Source organism: Balaenoptera ricei, chromosome 1 (assembly GCF_028023285.1).
Source record: "Balaenoptera ricei isolate mBalRic1 chromosome 1, mBalRic1.hap2, whole genome shotgun sequence".
NCBI lineage: Eukaryota > Metazoa > Chordata > Mammalia > Artiodactyla > Balaenopteridae > Balaenoptera > Balaenoptera ricei.
In genome coordinates this window covers 43,190,225-43,204,221 of record NC_082639.1, presented here as the reverse complement: position 1 = coordinate 43,204,221, position 13,997 = coordinate 43,190,225, and the positions used below count along the sequence as shown (strand labels likewise).

Genomic DNA, 13,997 nt, shown 5'->3' with positions numbered 1-13,997 from the left:
CGCAAATCAATCAATGTGATACAGCATATTAAAAAATTGAAAGTTAAAACCATATGATAATCTCAATAGATGCAGAAAAAGCTTTCAAAAAAATTCAACACCCATTTATGATAGAAACCCTCCAGAAAGTAGGCATAGAGGGAACTTACCTCAACATCATAAAGGCCATACATGACAAACCCACAGCCAACATCGTTCTCAATGGTGAAAAACTGAAACCACTTCCTCTAAGATCAGGATCAAGACAAGGTTGTCCACTCTCACCACTATTATTCAACATAGTTTTGGAAGTTTTAGCCACAGCAATCAGAGAAGAAAAAGAAATAAAAGGAATCCAAACCGGAAAAGAAGAAGTAAAGCTGTCACTGTTTGCAGATGACATGATAGTATACATAAAGAATCCTAAAGATGCTACCAGAAAACTATTAGAGCTAATCAATGAATTTGGTAAAGTAGCAGAATACAAAATTAATGCACAGAAATCTCTTGCATTCCTATATACTAATGATGAAAAATCTGAAAGAGAAATTAAGGAAACACTCCCATTTACCACTGCAACAAAAAGAATAAAATACCTAGGAATAAACCTACCTAAGGAGACAAAAGATCTGTATGCAGAAAACTATAAGACAATGATGAAGGAAATTAAAGATGATACAAACAGATGGACAGATATACCATGTTCTAGGATTGGAAGAATCAACATTGTGAAAATGACTATAGTACCCAAAGCAATCTACAGATTCAATGCAATCCCTACCAAACTACCAATGGCATTTTTCACAGAACTAGAACAAAAAATTTTACAATTTGTATGGAACACAAAAGATCCCGAATAGCCAAAGCAATCTTGAGAAAGAAAAACAGAGCTGGAGGAATCAGGCTCCCAGACTTCAGACTATACTATAAAGCTACCGTAATCAAGACAGTATGGTACTGGCACAAAAACAGAAATATAGATCAATGGAACAGGATAGAAAGCCCAGAGATAAACCCACGCACATATGGTCACCTTATCTTTGATAAAGGAGGCAAGAATATACAGTGGAGAAAAGACAGTCTCTTCAATAAGTGGTGCTGGGGAAACTGGACAGCTACATGTAAAAGAATGACATTAGAACACTCCCTAACACCATACACAAAAATAAACTCAAAATGGATTAAAGACCTAAATGTAAGGCCAGACACTATAAAACTCAGAACACTCTATGACATAAATCACAGCAAGATCCTTTCTGACCCACCTCCTAGAGAAAGGGAAATAAAAACAAAAATAAACAAATGTGACCTAATGAAACTTAAAAGCTTTTGCACAGCAAAGGAAACCATAAACAAGATGAAAAGACAACCCTCAGAATGGGAGAAAATATTTGCAAATGAAGTAACTGACAAAGGATTAATCTCCAAAATTTACAAGTAGCTCATGCAGCTCAATATCAAAAAAAAAAAAACCCAATCCAAAAATGGGCAGAAGACCTAAACAGACATTTTTCCAAAGAAGATATACAGATTGCCAACAAACACATGAAAGGATGCTCAACATCACTAATCACTAGAGAAATGCAAATTAAAACTACAATGAGGTATCACCTCACGCCAGTCAGAATGGCCATCATCAAAAAATCTACAAACAGTAAATGATGGAGAGGGTGTGGAGAAAAGGGAACCCTCTTGCACTGTTGGTGGGAATGTAAACTGATACCACCACTATGGAGAACAGTATGGAGGTTCCTTAAAAAACTAAAAATAGAACTACCATACGACCCAGAAATCCCACTATTGGGCATATACCCTGAGAAAACCATAATTCAAAAAGAGTCATGTACCACAATGTTCACTGCAGCTCTACTTACAATAGCCAGGAGATCGAAGCAACCTAAGTGTCCATCGACAGATGAATGGATAAAGAAGATGTGGCACATACATACAATGGAATATCACTCAGCCATAAAAAGAAATGAAATTGAGTTATTTGTAGTGAGGTGGATGGACCTAGAGTCTGTCATACAGAGTGAAGTAAGTCAGAAAGAGAGAAACACATACTGTATGCTAACACATATATATGGAACCTTAAAAAAAAAATGGTTCTGAAGAACCTAGGGGCAGGACAGGAATAAAGACGCAGACGTAGAGAATGGACTTGAGGACATGGGGAGGGGGAAGGGTAAGCTGGGACGAAGTGAGAGAGTGGCATGGACATATACACACTACTAAATGTAAAATAGATAGCTAGTGGGAAGCAGCTGCATAGCACAGGGAGCTCAGCTTGGTGCTTTGTGACCACCTAGAGGGGTGGGATAGGGAGGGTGCGAGGGAGATGCAAGAGGGAGGAGACATGGGGATATATGTATATGTATAGCTGATTCACTGTGTTATAAAGCAGAAACTAACACACCATTGTAAAGCAATTACACTCCAATAAAGATGTTGAAAAAATGTAAAATTTTAAAAATTTTTAAAAAAGAAATGAAGGAAACAATAGCAAAGATCAATAAAACTAAAAGCTGGTTCTTTGAGCTGATAAACAAAATTGATAAACCACTAGCCAGACTCATCAAGCAAAAAAGAGAGAAGACTCAAATCAAGAGAATTAGAAATGAAAAAGGAGAAGTAACAACTGGTTCAGTCTCAGGTTGTGCTTTTGTAAGAAGTAACAACCGACACTGAAGAAATACAATGGATTCTTAGAAAAGATTTTCTAAGAATCCTTTCTAAATACAAATGATTCCTGCAAGAGGGAGGGGATACGGGGATATATGTATACGTATAGCTGATTCACTTTGTTATACAGCAGAAACAGATAGACCATTGTAAAGCAATTATACTCCAGTAAAGATGTTTAAAAAAATAATAATAATATAAAGAATAAATGAATGGAAAGCAGAAAAAAAAAACTTAAGTGCAATTAAAATAAGTGAACTGAAAAACAAAACAAAAAAAGAATGAGTGATTCACCAAATAAGAAATAAACACATTAAAAATATTCTTGAGAAGAGGACACTGGGTTGGCATTCTTCTAAAATTATAATGCTAAATGCTGATGAAGGGTTTGATGAAGAAGAGGGGAGTATAAACTGACAATCTCCCTTGAAAGCTACAGGGGAAGGCTGTTTCAGGAATATTAAAAATATTTATGTCTTTTGTTATGACAAATCTTTTATGAATCTATCTGTCCTAAGCTAAACAGAGATTTGGTTGAAGATTTATGTACAAGGATGTTCAACACAGTATTATGTAACATAGAGAAAAACCTGTACAATATAGGTTAATGGTTAAGTATGTCTATTCATAAAATGGTATATTACGTAACTATTAAAAATCATATTTTCTTAGAACATTCAGTGTCATGTGGAAATGTTCATGATATAATATTTAAAATTGAAAGTATGGAAATTTATTTACACGGAATGACTCAATTTTATAAAATTCACACACAAACACACACACAAACAACTGAAATATCAGAAGGAAATCCACAAGCATGTTACTAATAATTATCTTTGGGTTGTAGGATTATGGGTGATTATTAGTATCACCTTTATACTACTCTATATTTTCCCAATTTCTACAGTGAGCAGTTATTAATTTTACTACTTAGAAATTATAAAAAAGGGGACTTCCCTGGTGGCACAGCCGTTAAAAATCCGCCTGCCAATGCAGGGGACACAAGTTCGATCCCTGGTCTGGGAAGATCCCACATGCCGTGGAGCAACTAAGCCCGTGCGCCACAACTACTGAGCCTGTGCTCTAGAGCCTGCAAGCCACAACTACTGAGCCCACACGCCACAACTACTGAAGCCTGCACGCCCTAAAGCCTGTAAGCCACAACTACTGAGCCTGAGCGCCACAACTACTGAAGCCCACGTGCCCAGAGCCCATGCTCTGCAACAAGAGAAGCCACCACAATGAGAAGCCTGCGCACCACAGCGAAGAGTAGCCCCCACTCGCCACAACTAGAGAAAGCCTGCACGCAGCGACGAGGACCCAACGCAGCCAAAAAAATAAATAAATAAATAAAAAGGAAGTTATAAAAAAAGAAATAGTGGGATAAAATGTAAATAACTAACAGAAAATAAAATTATATAGCCACTCTAATCCTGACTACTCAGTAAGCCAAACAGTCCACAATTGGTTAAATTTGGATAAATTATAATTTCAGATATTCAGGGAGGATCCTGAACAGAAAGCAAATTAAGAAGAAGAAAGGTACACCAACTGAGGTCCAATCCTCCTACAATAACACAACAAACTCCCAATAAATGAATTCAGTAGCATTTCTCCACTTAACGCCTACTGAAATTATAACACCTAATTACAGAATTAGTTATAGCTGACTTATTCCCTTACAGAAAGTCTGTAAATGATTATTTTGTTTTGAGGGGTTATCATATAAAAATAAAAAATACAAAACTGCAGATGGAAATTTTTTTTTAAGTCAGTAGTCAACAAAAGATAATGGAATCTGTTTACTTCTGCCTGCAACCACAAGTTAGTCTAATGATGTACTGTCTATTCTTCTAAATGATTAATGCTGAATTAAACACTTTCCTTCACCACTGGGCTGGTTTGTAGTAATTTTGCATTTTAATAAATGAGCGAGCTCTAATGGACTGAGTTGAAAAGGTCAGCTATCAGCCCAACCACAGATGACTTCCGCTAAGACTTACACAGTTTCTAAAGTTTCTTCTAATTTAAACATTTTTTAGTGTCTAAAAATGTTGTATTTTGTCTTATGCAACTTGTATTGCTTTAAAAGTATACCCAAATAGGGCTTCCCTGGTGGCGCAGTGGTTGAGAATCTGCCTGCTAATGCAGGGGACACGGGTTCGAGCCCTGGTCTGGGAGGATTCCACATGCCGCGGAGCAACTAGGCCCGTGAGCCACAACTACTGAGCCTGCGCGTCTGGAGCCTGTGCTCCGCAACAAGAGAGGCCACGATAGTGAGAGGCCCGCGCACTGCGATGAAGAGTGGCCCCCACTTGCCGCAACTAGAGAAAGCCCTCGCACAGAAACGAAGACCCAACATAGCAATCAATCAATCAATCAATCAATCAATAAATCTTAAAAAAAAAAAAAAAGTATACCCAAATAAATTTGCAAACAAATTTCATATTGAAATCATTTTGGAGAACACACTGATTAAAAGATGTCTTCATTAAAGTCCTTTGAAAGTAAAGGATTATTTTATGAAGAACTAATCATACACATATCCCTAATTTTCATCTTTAAAAAATTTAGATTTTTTCACATACCAGGTTTACTTAAGGCAAGACACCCCTTCTGTGTAGGTTAGGACATAGTAAAAGATGACCTAAGATCAAGGCCAGGATCCTTGTCTCTCTGTGTCTCACTTCTCTCATATATAAATTGGGGATACTTCCATCTAATGTATAAGGTTATGAGAGTAGAGTGGAATAACAATGTGATACCACTGGATCCAGATCAATGGTTGTCAAACTTTAGTGTGTGTCAGAATCACTAGAGAGGGCTCATTCCAGAGTTTCTGATTCAGCAAGTCTGGGGCTCAGCCAGAGATTCTGTGTTTCTAACAAGTTCCCAGGTGATGCTGATCTGGCCGGTCTGGGACCACACTTCAAGAACTACTGATCTAGACAGACCTGGGCACAATCTACTAATCCTGGGCACTTAACTTCTCTGAAACAGTTTTTCTGACTCTTAAACTAGAAATATAACTACCTCATTGTGGAGTTTAGGAATTATGGAAGTAATGCACATTGCCTGTTGAACACAGTGCCTAGTTTATAAGAGAGACAGTGGTAATAGTAGTTGTTACCACCACTATTGCTACTATTTCTACTAAGCAATGGAACATGTAGAACATAACATCAGAAAATTTTTTAATTGCATTAAACTGCACTGTAATTTAAAGTTCCTTATATTTTACATTAATTCCTTTTCTGACAAAATTATAAAAGTTAATTATAAACTAGTTGACAAATTTCTATAATACCTTTTTTGTAGCAGTTAAGAGAATGGCTCTAGAGCACAACTGTTTGTGTTCAAATTCAAGTTCTGTAATATACCACGTGTCTGTGGCCCCCAGTTTCCTTATCTATAAAATAAAAACAATAATAGTACCTACTTCATAAGGCTGTGAGAACTGAACGGCTTAACCTACATAAACCTCTGAATAGTGCCTGGCATAAAATAAACATTTGATAAATGTAGCTATCATTATTATTATTATTACTATTATTCCAATACACTATCAGTAACATTATAAATATATATATATTTATATATACATTAAAGCATTAAATAGGTTTAATTTTATTTGAAGGTAAAATTCAAATAACTGGGTATTTTTCTAATTATTAGTATGAACTATAGACTATTTAGTCTTTTATTAGGTTGAGACATATGAACTGCTGATATGTAACTGCTTGTGACTGATAAAAACAGTACGTACTTTCATATGGTTGAAGCTAGTATCTTTCACCCCAACCTCTCTGATCATTCCTTTGAGCCCGTTGATGGTTCTACCCTAGTGCACTCCAAGGTTTGGTTTTCAGCTCTCTTTTCACTCAGATCTCCCAGGAGGTTCATACCCACTACTACTACAGTTTTAACCACAGACTGAAAATCCACAGGTTTTATCTAGCTCATAGATACATTTCGTTGGCCTACATAATTGTTTTTTAAAACCTGAAGATTTAAGACTCACATATTCAAACTCTCACGCACAAAAAAATCTGGATTTCTGGCTTCTCTTGAAAAACTGGATGATCTAGCAACACTGGACAAGCATTACCAAAAGCCTACAACTGTCTGAAATTAAGTAGCAGCTACCACTTCATAGGGAATGAGTTCTCTAAATTGCTAGTCTTCAGTCAGCTTTACTCTTCACTCATTTACTTATCTGCCTAGCCCTGAGGCATTCAATTTTTCAAATTTTAATTCTACCTTCCAGCAATATGTTGATAACCACTAATCTCCATCTCCAGCCCAGACTCAGATCCAATTGGCATCACTGGCAATACCTGTGAGTCTCACAGACACCTCAAATATAAGTCCCTCACCACCTCTGTTTTAGATTCTCTATTTCAGACGTTGACAACATCCAAACAAAACAGTAAGCCAAGCCTTACTAACACGTTTACTACTCTCATTCTCTCACCTCCCATTTCCAAGCAATCAACAGTTCCTAAAGATTTATCAATACCTCCTAAAAATCTCAAGTCTGTTTTCCTCTTCTCCTTCCCGATTACCAATGCTTTAATCCCCTCAGGGCCTTAACAATCAAGGCTATTTATCTAGAGCCCCTGTCTTCCTCAGTCTCCTCTCTGCTTAAAACTCTGCTTCACTGGCTCCTCACAGACACAGGATAAAAATAAAACCTTTTCATATTAGATGTAGGCCTCTGACTATCTTTACAGCTTCATCTCCTGCCCACTGTTCTAAAGGTACCAAACATTACCCGGTAGCATCATATTTCCATACCTTTGTACATGCTACAACAACCCATCTGCCTGGTAAATTTCTGTTCAATCTTCAGAACTCTACCAGGTAGAGGAGGTCAGGAGGGAGAGGTGGGAGACAGAGCCTGGTGACAGGGGACTTTTAATTTGTATATTATATAATTCTGAACAACTCAAAATTTTTAGAACTAGTATAATTTTAAATTTTGATTATTTTAGAAAGAATTACTCGGTAACAAGAAAAACTCTGCTCTTCTGTGCAGCACTGAGTGATTGTCTCTTTTGCCACTCCATTATTTCAGTGTCCTATACATATTTCTACTACTACAGCATATTTCATACTACATTATATACTTCTTTACAAGCTCCTTAACTTCCTGGCTCATGTCTTATTAACCTGTATACCCTCAGTTCTGAGCACAGGAAGTTACACATACTATACATACATTGAATGTTTGAACTCAACAGCCAGTCTAATTAATACCAAAACTGCTTTCCACACAATGTCTAGCCAAGAAGCCAAATGCAAACGACTTTAGCTGACTGATAGGAAAAGCGATCATTTTTTGCTATTGCTCAAAAGAAAAGAGCCGGTTTATAAAGATGAATTGGCAACTATTTTCTTTTTAATCTCTGAAAAATGACAGAATGAAGCTGTAGTTTTCAAACCTTTTTAAAGTTCTAACATGCTAGGATTGTAATTTCAATTATTACCTAAAGGTGAAAAAAAAGAGTATTTCTTTTTCAAAACTAAAGTTAATTTAAATTAACTTTGTTTAAAGAATTTTATGGCATCTCTTTAAAACTGGAGATATTCTGAAATATCAAGTTACCAGAACTGGGAATCATTAGAATGAAAAATTATCTGTTTCAGGAAAGTTTGTTCTCTTCATGGCACCAGTCCTCTCAATTATTAACAAATGATGTTTCAGGATACAGGACATGTAGGTCAGTTAGAGATTCAAACCATAGTGGAAATGAAGGTGGTGGGTAATAGCCTGCCTACATATATTTCCATACATTTGACTTTCTTTCTTGTTACTATGGATGAACTGTCCATGCTCCCAGCCAAAGGCAATGCCCCACCTGTGTATTAGGCCCCATCCTGTCTTGCCTTCTCAAGGACACTGATCCAGTAATTCTCCCCTTTCTCTCTTGCATCATCAATTTTTCCCTCTCTACTGAATCACTACCAACAGCATTAAAACATGCTATTATTGCTCTTATCTTTAAAAAAAGATATCTCAGCTTTATCTCATTTCCCTCCTCCAGCTACTACTGTATTTCTCACCTTCCCTTTACAGCAGAACTTGAAATCACTGTCTATACCCTCATCTCTAAGTTGCTCTTCTCAAGGTTACCAATAGACTCTTAATTGTTAAATTCTGTGATCATTTCTCAGCCCTCAACTTTCTTGATCAGGAGCATTTGACACAGTTGCTGATGCATCTCACCTCCTAGAAACACTTTCTATCTTGGCTTCCCGGGTACCACATTCACCTGGTTTTCCTCCTCCTTTTTGGTTGCTTCTTTTCAATCCCTTTTGCTAGTTCTGCCTCATCTCTGTGTCTTCCAAATAAATGTTGGAGTGCTCCAGAGTTCATTACTTGGACCTCTTCTCTTTTCTCTCTACACTTATTCCCAAATTCTCATAGCTTTAAAAACCATCTATATGCCAGTGATTCCCAAATTTATTTCTTCAGCCTGAACTTTTCTCCTGAATTCCACACTTCAACTGCCTACTTGACATCTCCATTTGGATGTCTGATAGGCAGCTAGAACTTGATTAAAGTATGTCCAAGGCTAAGTTCCTGATGCCCACCTGCCGCTCCCAAACTAGTTCCTCCTGCAATCTTCCCCACCTCAGTTAATGGCAACTCCATTCTTATTGCTCAAGACAAAAATATGGTGTCATCCTATACTACTATCTTCCTCTGACATGCTACAGTTCAACCTTCAAAAAAATATAATATCTAACAACAGACTACTACTTAGCAATATAAAAGGAACTACCAATATATGCAACAAGATGGACGAATATTAAAAACATTATACTGAGCTAAAATAAAGCCAGACAAAAGAGAATACATACTGTATGATTCCATTTATGTGAAACTCTCCAAAAAAAAAAAAAAAATCTAATCTTTAATGATAGATCAGCAGTTGTCTGAAGCCAGAGGCTGGGAGTGGAGACTGACTGAAAGAATAAAAGAATCTTTTGGGTGATAGAAATGTTCTACATCTTGATTATGGTAGCAGTTATGTGAGTAAGTAAATCTGTCAATATTCATTGAACTTTATAGAGTGTACATTTTATTGTATGTTAATTACAGCTCAATAAAGTTGATTACACACACATGCACAATTCGACCACTTCCACTACCTCACTACCCTCACTGCTACCACGTGGGAGCCACCATCATCTCTCTTCTGGATTACTATAGCCTCCTAACTAGTTTCCCTACTTCTGTTCCTGCCTCCTGCATTTTATTCTCCAAACAGTGGTCAGAGTGATACTGTTTAAAAATCACATCATGCCACTCCTCTGTTCAAAACCCTCTAATATGGCTTCTTATCTCAGTAAAATTCAATATCCTTACTGTGCCATATGAGGCCTCCCACGATGTTATCTCTTAGACCTCATCTCCCACTATCCTCCCCCATGGTTATCTGCACTCCAACCAGAACTGCCCTCCTTGCTGTTCTTCAAATACGGCAGGCACACCCTTTTGCACGTACTGTTTCCTTGCCTGGAATGATTTACTCTTCATCATCACCCACAACAAAGCCATATAGCTTGTTCCCTCACTTCTTTCAGGTCTTTCCCTGGCCATCTAAAATTTCAAACCACCCCCCTACAAACACACACACACACACACACACAACCTCACTTCTATTTCATTTCCTCCTTTCCTGCTTTTTTTTTTTTTTTTCTCCCCAAGGCTTAGCACTATTTACTTATATTTTACCAACTTATCTTGTTTATTGGCTTCCTCCTCTACCAGGCTGGATGCCCCAAGAGGGGAATTTTATGTTCACTACTGTAGCCCCAGAACTTAGAATAATGTCTAAAATAGATGTTGAATAAATGATGAATGTATCTGAACAAATTCTAGCTTTCCCTTTAAGAGCTGACAGTAAGCAGAATTTGTTTTATAGATGCATCAGTTGACACTTCACTTGCTTTCAAAAATTCTGCTATATTAAACTTTAAAAAGTCAACACATTTACACACATGCTAATGTGTATCATCTAAACTTGCTTTCACTTCTAATCAAGAGTATAAGATCTATCAGACATTGAAAACTTTTAACAGAGCTTCATCCATTTTCTTATAAGCAAGGACCTATGAATGTGAAATAACTCATTACTGCCAAGAATATAGAGAAAGAATATTATCGAGTTCTTTACAAAAGCCAGATAATCTCATGTTGCCTGAGACTCCCATAACTATTATAGTAGAAAAGTATCCATTTAAAAAATACATATAACACTTCATTTATCCTTGTCATTTAAATGATTCATTAAAGGAATTGCTTGTTTTATAAGCAAGCCACATAAATATGGAAGTGTTAAAGGGGAGGTCAGTTTAACATAAATAATTTAAATCAGAGAAGGTAGAGGTGCCCTTGCTCTAGGGGCCTGGGTCTCCTCTCCTTTAAACAGGCAAACAATACAGTTTCTGGAAGTCCAAAGAAGATGTCTCCTTAGTAACTGCAGAGGAGAGAATTCCATACTGCAGCCTTCACCTGCATCTAGCAGCTATTACTTGAAACACATTAAAGTATTCAACTTCATTCAAGTAAAGAGTTTCAGAGTGTGGGAATTATCTGCTTTCATTTATAAGCAGCATGATATATTTAACCTAAAAATAAAGGCCATGGGCTTTCATAATAAGATTTTAAATGTTTTATGAAATTAAATGTAGTGGAAAATTTCAGGAGGACATCATTAGTTTATAGCAGTCTGAGTAAAGAATATGACCAAACATAATAAATACTTTAAGAATGCTTTTTCCTAAAAGCATTAGAGATATCACGAGTGAGTACACTGGTTTGTCTTTATTATATATAAGCTGGATCTTTCATTTCTATGTGCCAATTTCTTAAACAAGACAATGAAATAAAATAACTTCAATATACTATCCTAGTATAGAAGGACAATAGCTGTCGCAACATCTTGTATAATATATCTGGTCACTGTTAGACTTCATAACCAAAACATTTGTAAGCTATAAATTTACTATTTCTTTATCTTGGTATGCCTAGCATCTATCACAGTGCATTGTCACTTGTAGTTCAAAGAAAGTGCAAATATTCTCAATTTTTAAGTTTCTTGGACTGCTTTAAACATAAAATAGAGGTTACTCCGGAGAGGCAAAATAGCAAAAACATTAGTAACAAAGCTAACAGGCACTCCTAATAGATGAGAGGTACATTAGGACAGGATCATTAAAATTGACTTTTATTTGCTGGTTTAGAGTTTTCAAAGCAAGATGAAATGAGAATGATCATCTAGTACCTTACCCTTTCTACCGGTGAACCATAGCATGCAATGCCGAAACATAGCAGTGGCAGATGGCATTTGGTGTTATGAACTATAAAAAGGATAACGGCAGAGAAATGATGGCTGGCAGACAAGACGCAGAAATGCAGATGAAATGAATGCAAACTTGTAGTTCTTGAAGCAAAGCAAAACCTTTAAGCCAAAGGCTGCTACTAGCTTCAATTTAATTTATATTTTGAGTTTTACACGGACAAACACTGCAGCCTTCACAATCAGTCTTAGGACTTTTCATGCAGAAGCAGAGCCACACTCCTCGATAAAGAAGACCAGCAACCTTCTGCAAACACAAGCCAGCAGCAGCAGCCCATTACTTTCTCCCTTCACTGATTTTCATCGTTTCAATTTTTAATTTTCAATTGCAGCCAGATCCACAGTCGTTTCAAATAGATCTGTATCCACTGCAGATACGATTAAATCCCTGCCTAACCTGCAGTACCACTTCGTCCAGAACGTTCCTGTGCACTCGTTCATGCAGGATCAGTTGCAAAACCATTCAAGTCACCTAGCAAACAACCCAAAAGAGAAGGAAAGAAGCAGCTGGGACTATGAAGAGGAAGAATCTTTTCTTTCAGCTCACCCTGGAAATGGAAGGTTTTCTGATCAACAGTGATTGTGAAGGTGCTGTCGTCCTCATCGTCTATACCAATCACAGCTCCCTGTGAAACAAAGAGCAAAATCCCAATAAGGCAAACAATGACATCAGCAATATTCACTACTGCTACAGCCCTGTAATGCTCAATGCACCGACGACACTGGAAGCAGGCTAGACACAGAAAAGGGGAATCTGAGGCTCTAGCTTTGCTTAAGGAGGAAGAACTAAACGAGCGGATGGCAGGGCACTGTAGTACTCTGCAAGGGTACTTTCTACCCTTGCTTAAGGGGCATGGATATGGTAGAGGGGGAGGGGATAAACATAGAAGCTGAGTCTAGAATGTGTTTAAGAGACAGCCTCTGATCCTTTCGGAGCTTTAGATTGCTCTCTAAAATGGGAGTCACCAGGTTGTTCTGAGGCTCAAAGAACACAAGTGCTCTTCATCAGGCTGCTTCTGTGTTATATTTGTTAGTTCAGAAATGCCAGGCGACACTTGCTTCAAAACACTGTCCCAGTGGCTTCTTCAAGGTATGCTCTCAAAACCACCTGTCCATGGCTCTGCTACTGCGCTTCCACATTATACTGTGATTATCTATGTCTGCCTTCTCCCACTGAACTGCTACAAGATCTTGGAAGTCAAGGACTACTTTACTTATTTTGATACATGGCACTCAAGTACACACTCCGTATATGTTTTCTAAATAAAAGCATGAACAACTCTCCAAAAGAGGGGGGGGGGGGTAAGGTAGGCCTGCATTTATAAGTTGTTTGTTTCAGGAAGGTGGGTAGAGTGGGTTTTAAACTTTTTTGTTTGGTATTCAACTATATGCAGCATATTAAGACAACAGGAATTAGGAAAGCAACATGAAGCTATGCAAAATAGGGAGTCTACTGGTCAGTGTCCTTAGGAAATAAGTGTCTTAAGTATTCCAGAGAGAATAGCTAGAGAACATGGCACAAGTATAATGCTCCAGGTTGGTGACAAAAGAAGCAGCATGCCACAGACAAAACTAGGACCTTGTAAATGGGGATTGAAAGGATTTAAGGGGCCAAGATACCTAAGCCCATGAAAAAAAAGGCTACTCCTATCCCAGGAGGATTAGGTAATAGAGGCAAACATTTACAGGTTACCACCCCCCCCTCCAAAAGTTCGTTTCATGTCACTTTGCTTTTGTGAAAGACCTGCATTAGAATAGACAGTCTCCAACTTACAATGGTTTGACTTATGATTTTTCAACTTTACAATAGTGTGAAAGTGATACACATTCAGCAGAAACCGTACTCTGAATTCTGAATTTTGATCTCTTCCTGGGCTAGCGATACGTGGTGATACTCTCTCATGATGCTGGGCAGCAGCTCCCCGTCAGCCACGTGATCACAAGGCGGGACAACCATTCTGT

The 13,997-nt window shown here is 37.5% G+C and overlaps 1 protein-coding gene across 2 annotated transcripts in view; it reads right to left on the bottom strand.

The window, feature by feature from the left end:
* Nucleotides 1-13,997, bottom strand: part of OSBPL9 (oxysterol binding protein like 9) — a 180,640-nt gene that overhangs the window by 112,808 nt on the left and 53,835 nt on the right. For both annotated transcript variants that reach the window (XM_059922327.1, XM_059922325.1), the window contains exon 3: nucleotides 12,583-12,661. In XM_059922327.1, coding sequence (XP_059778310.1) covers nucleotides 12,583-12,661 — 79 coding nt within the window. The remainder of the gene's footprint in view (nucleotides 1-12,582; nucleotides 12,662-13,997) is intronic.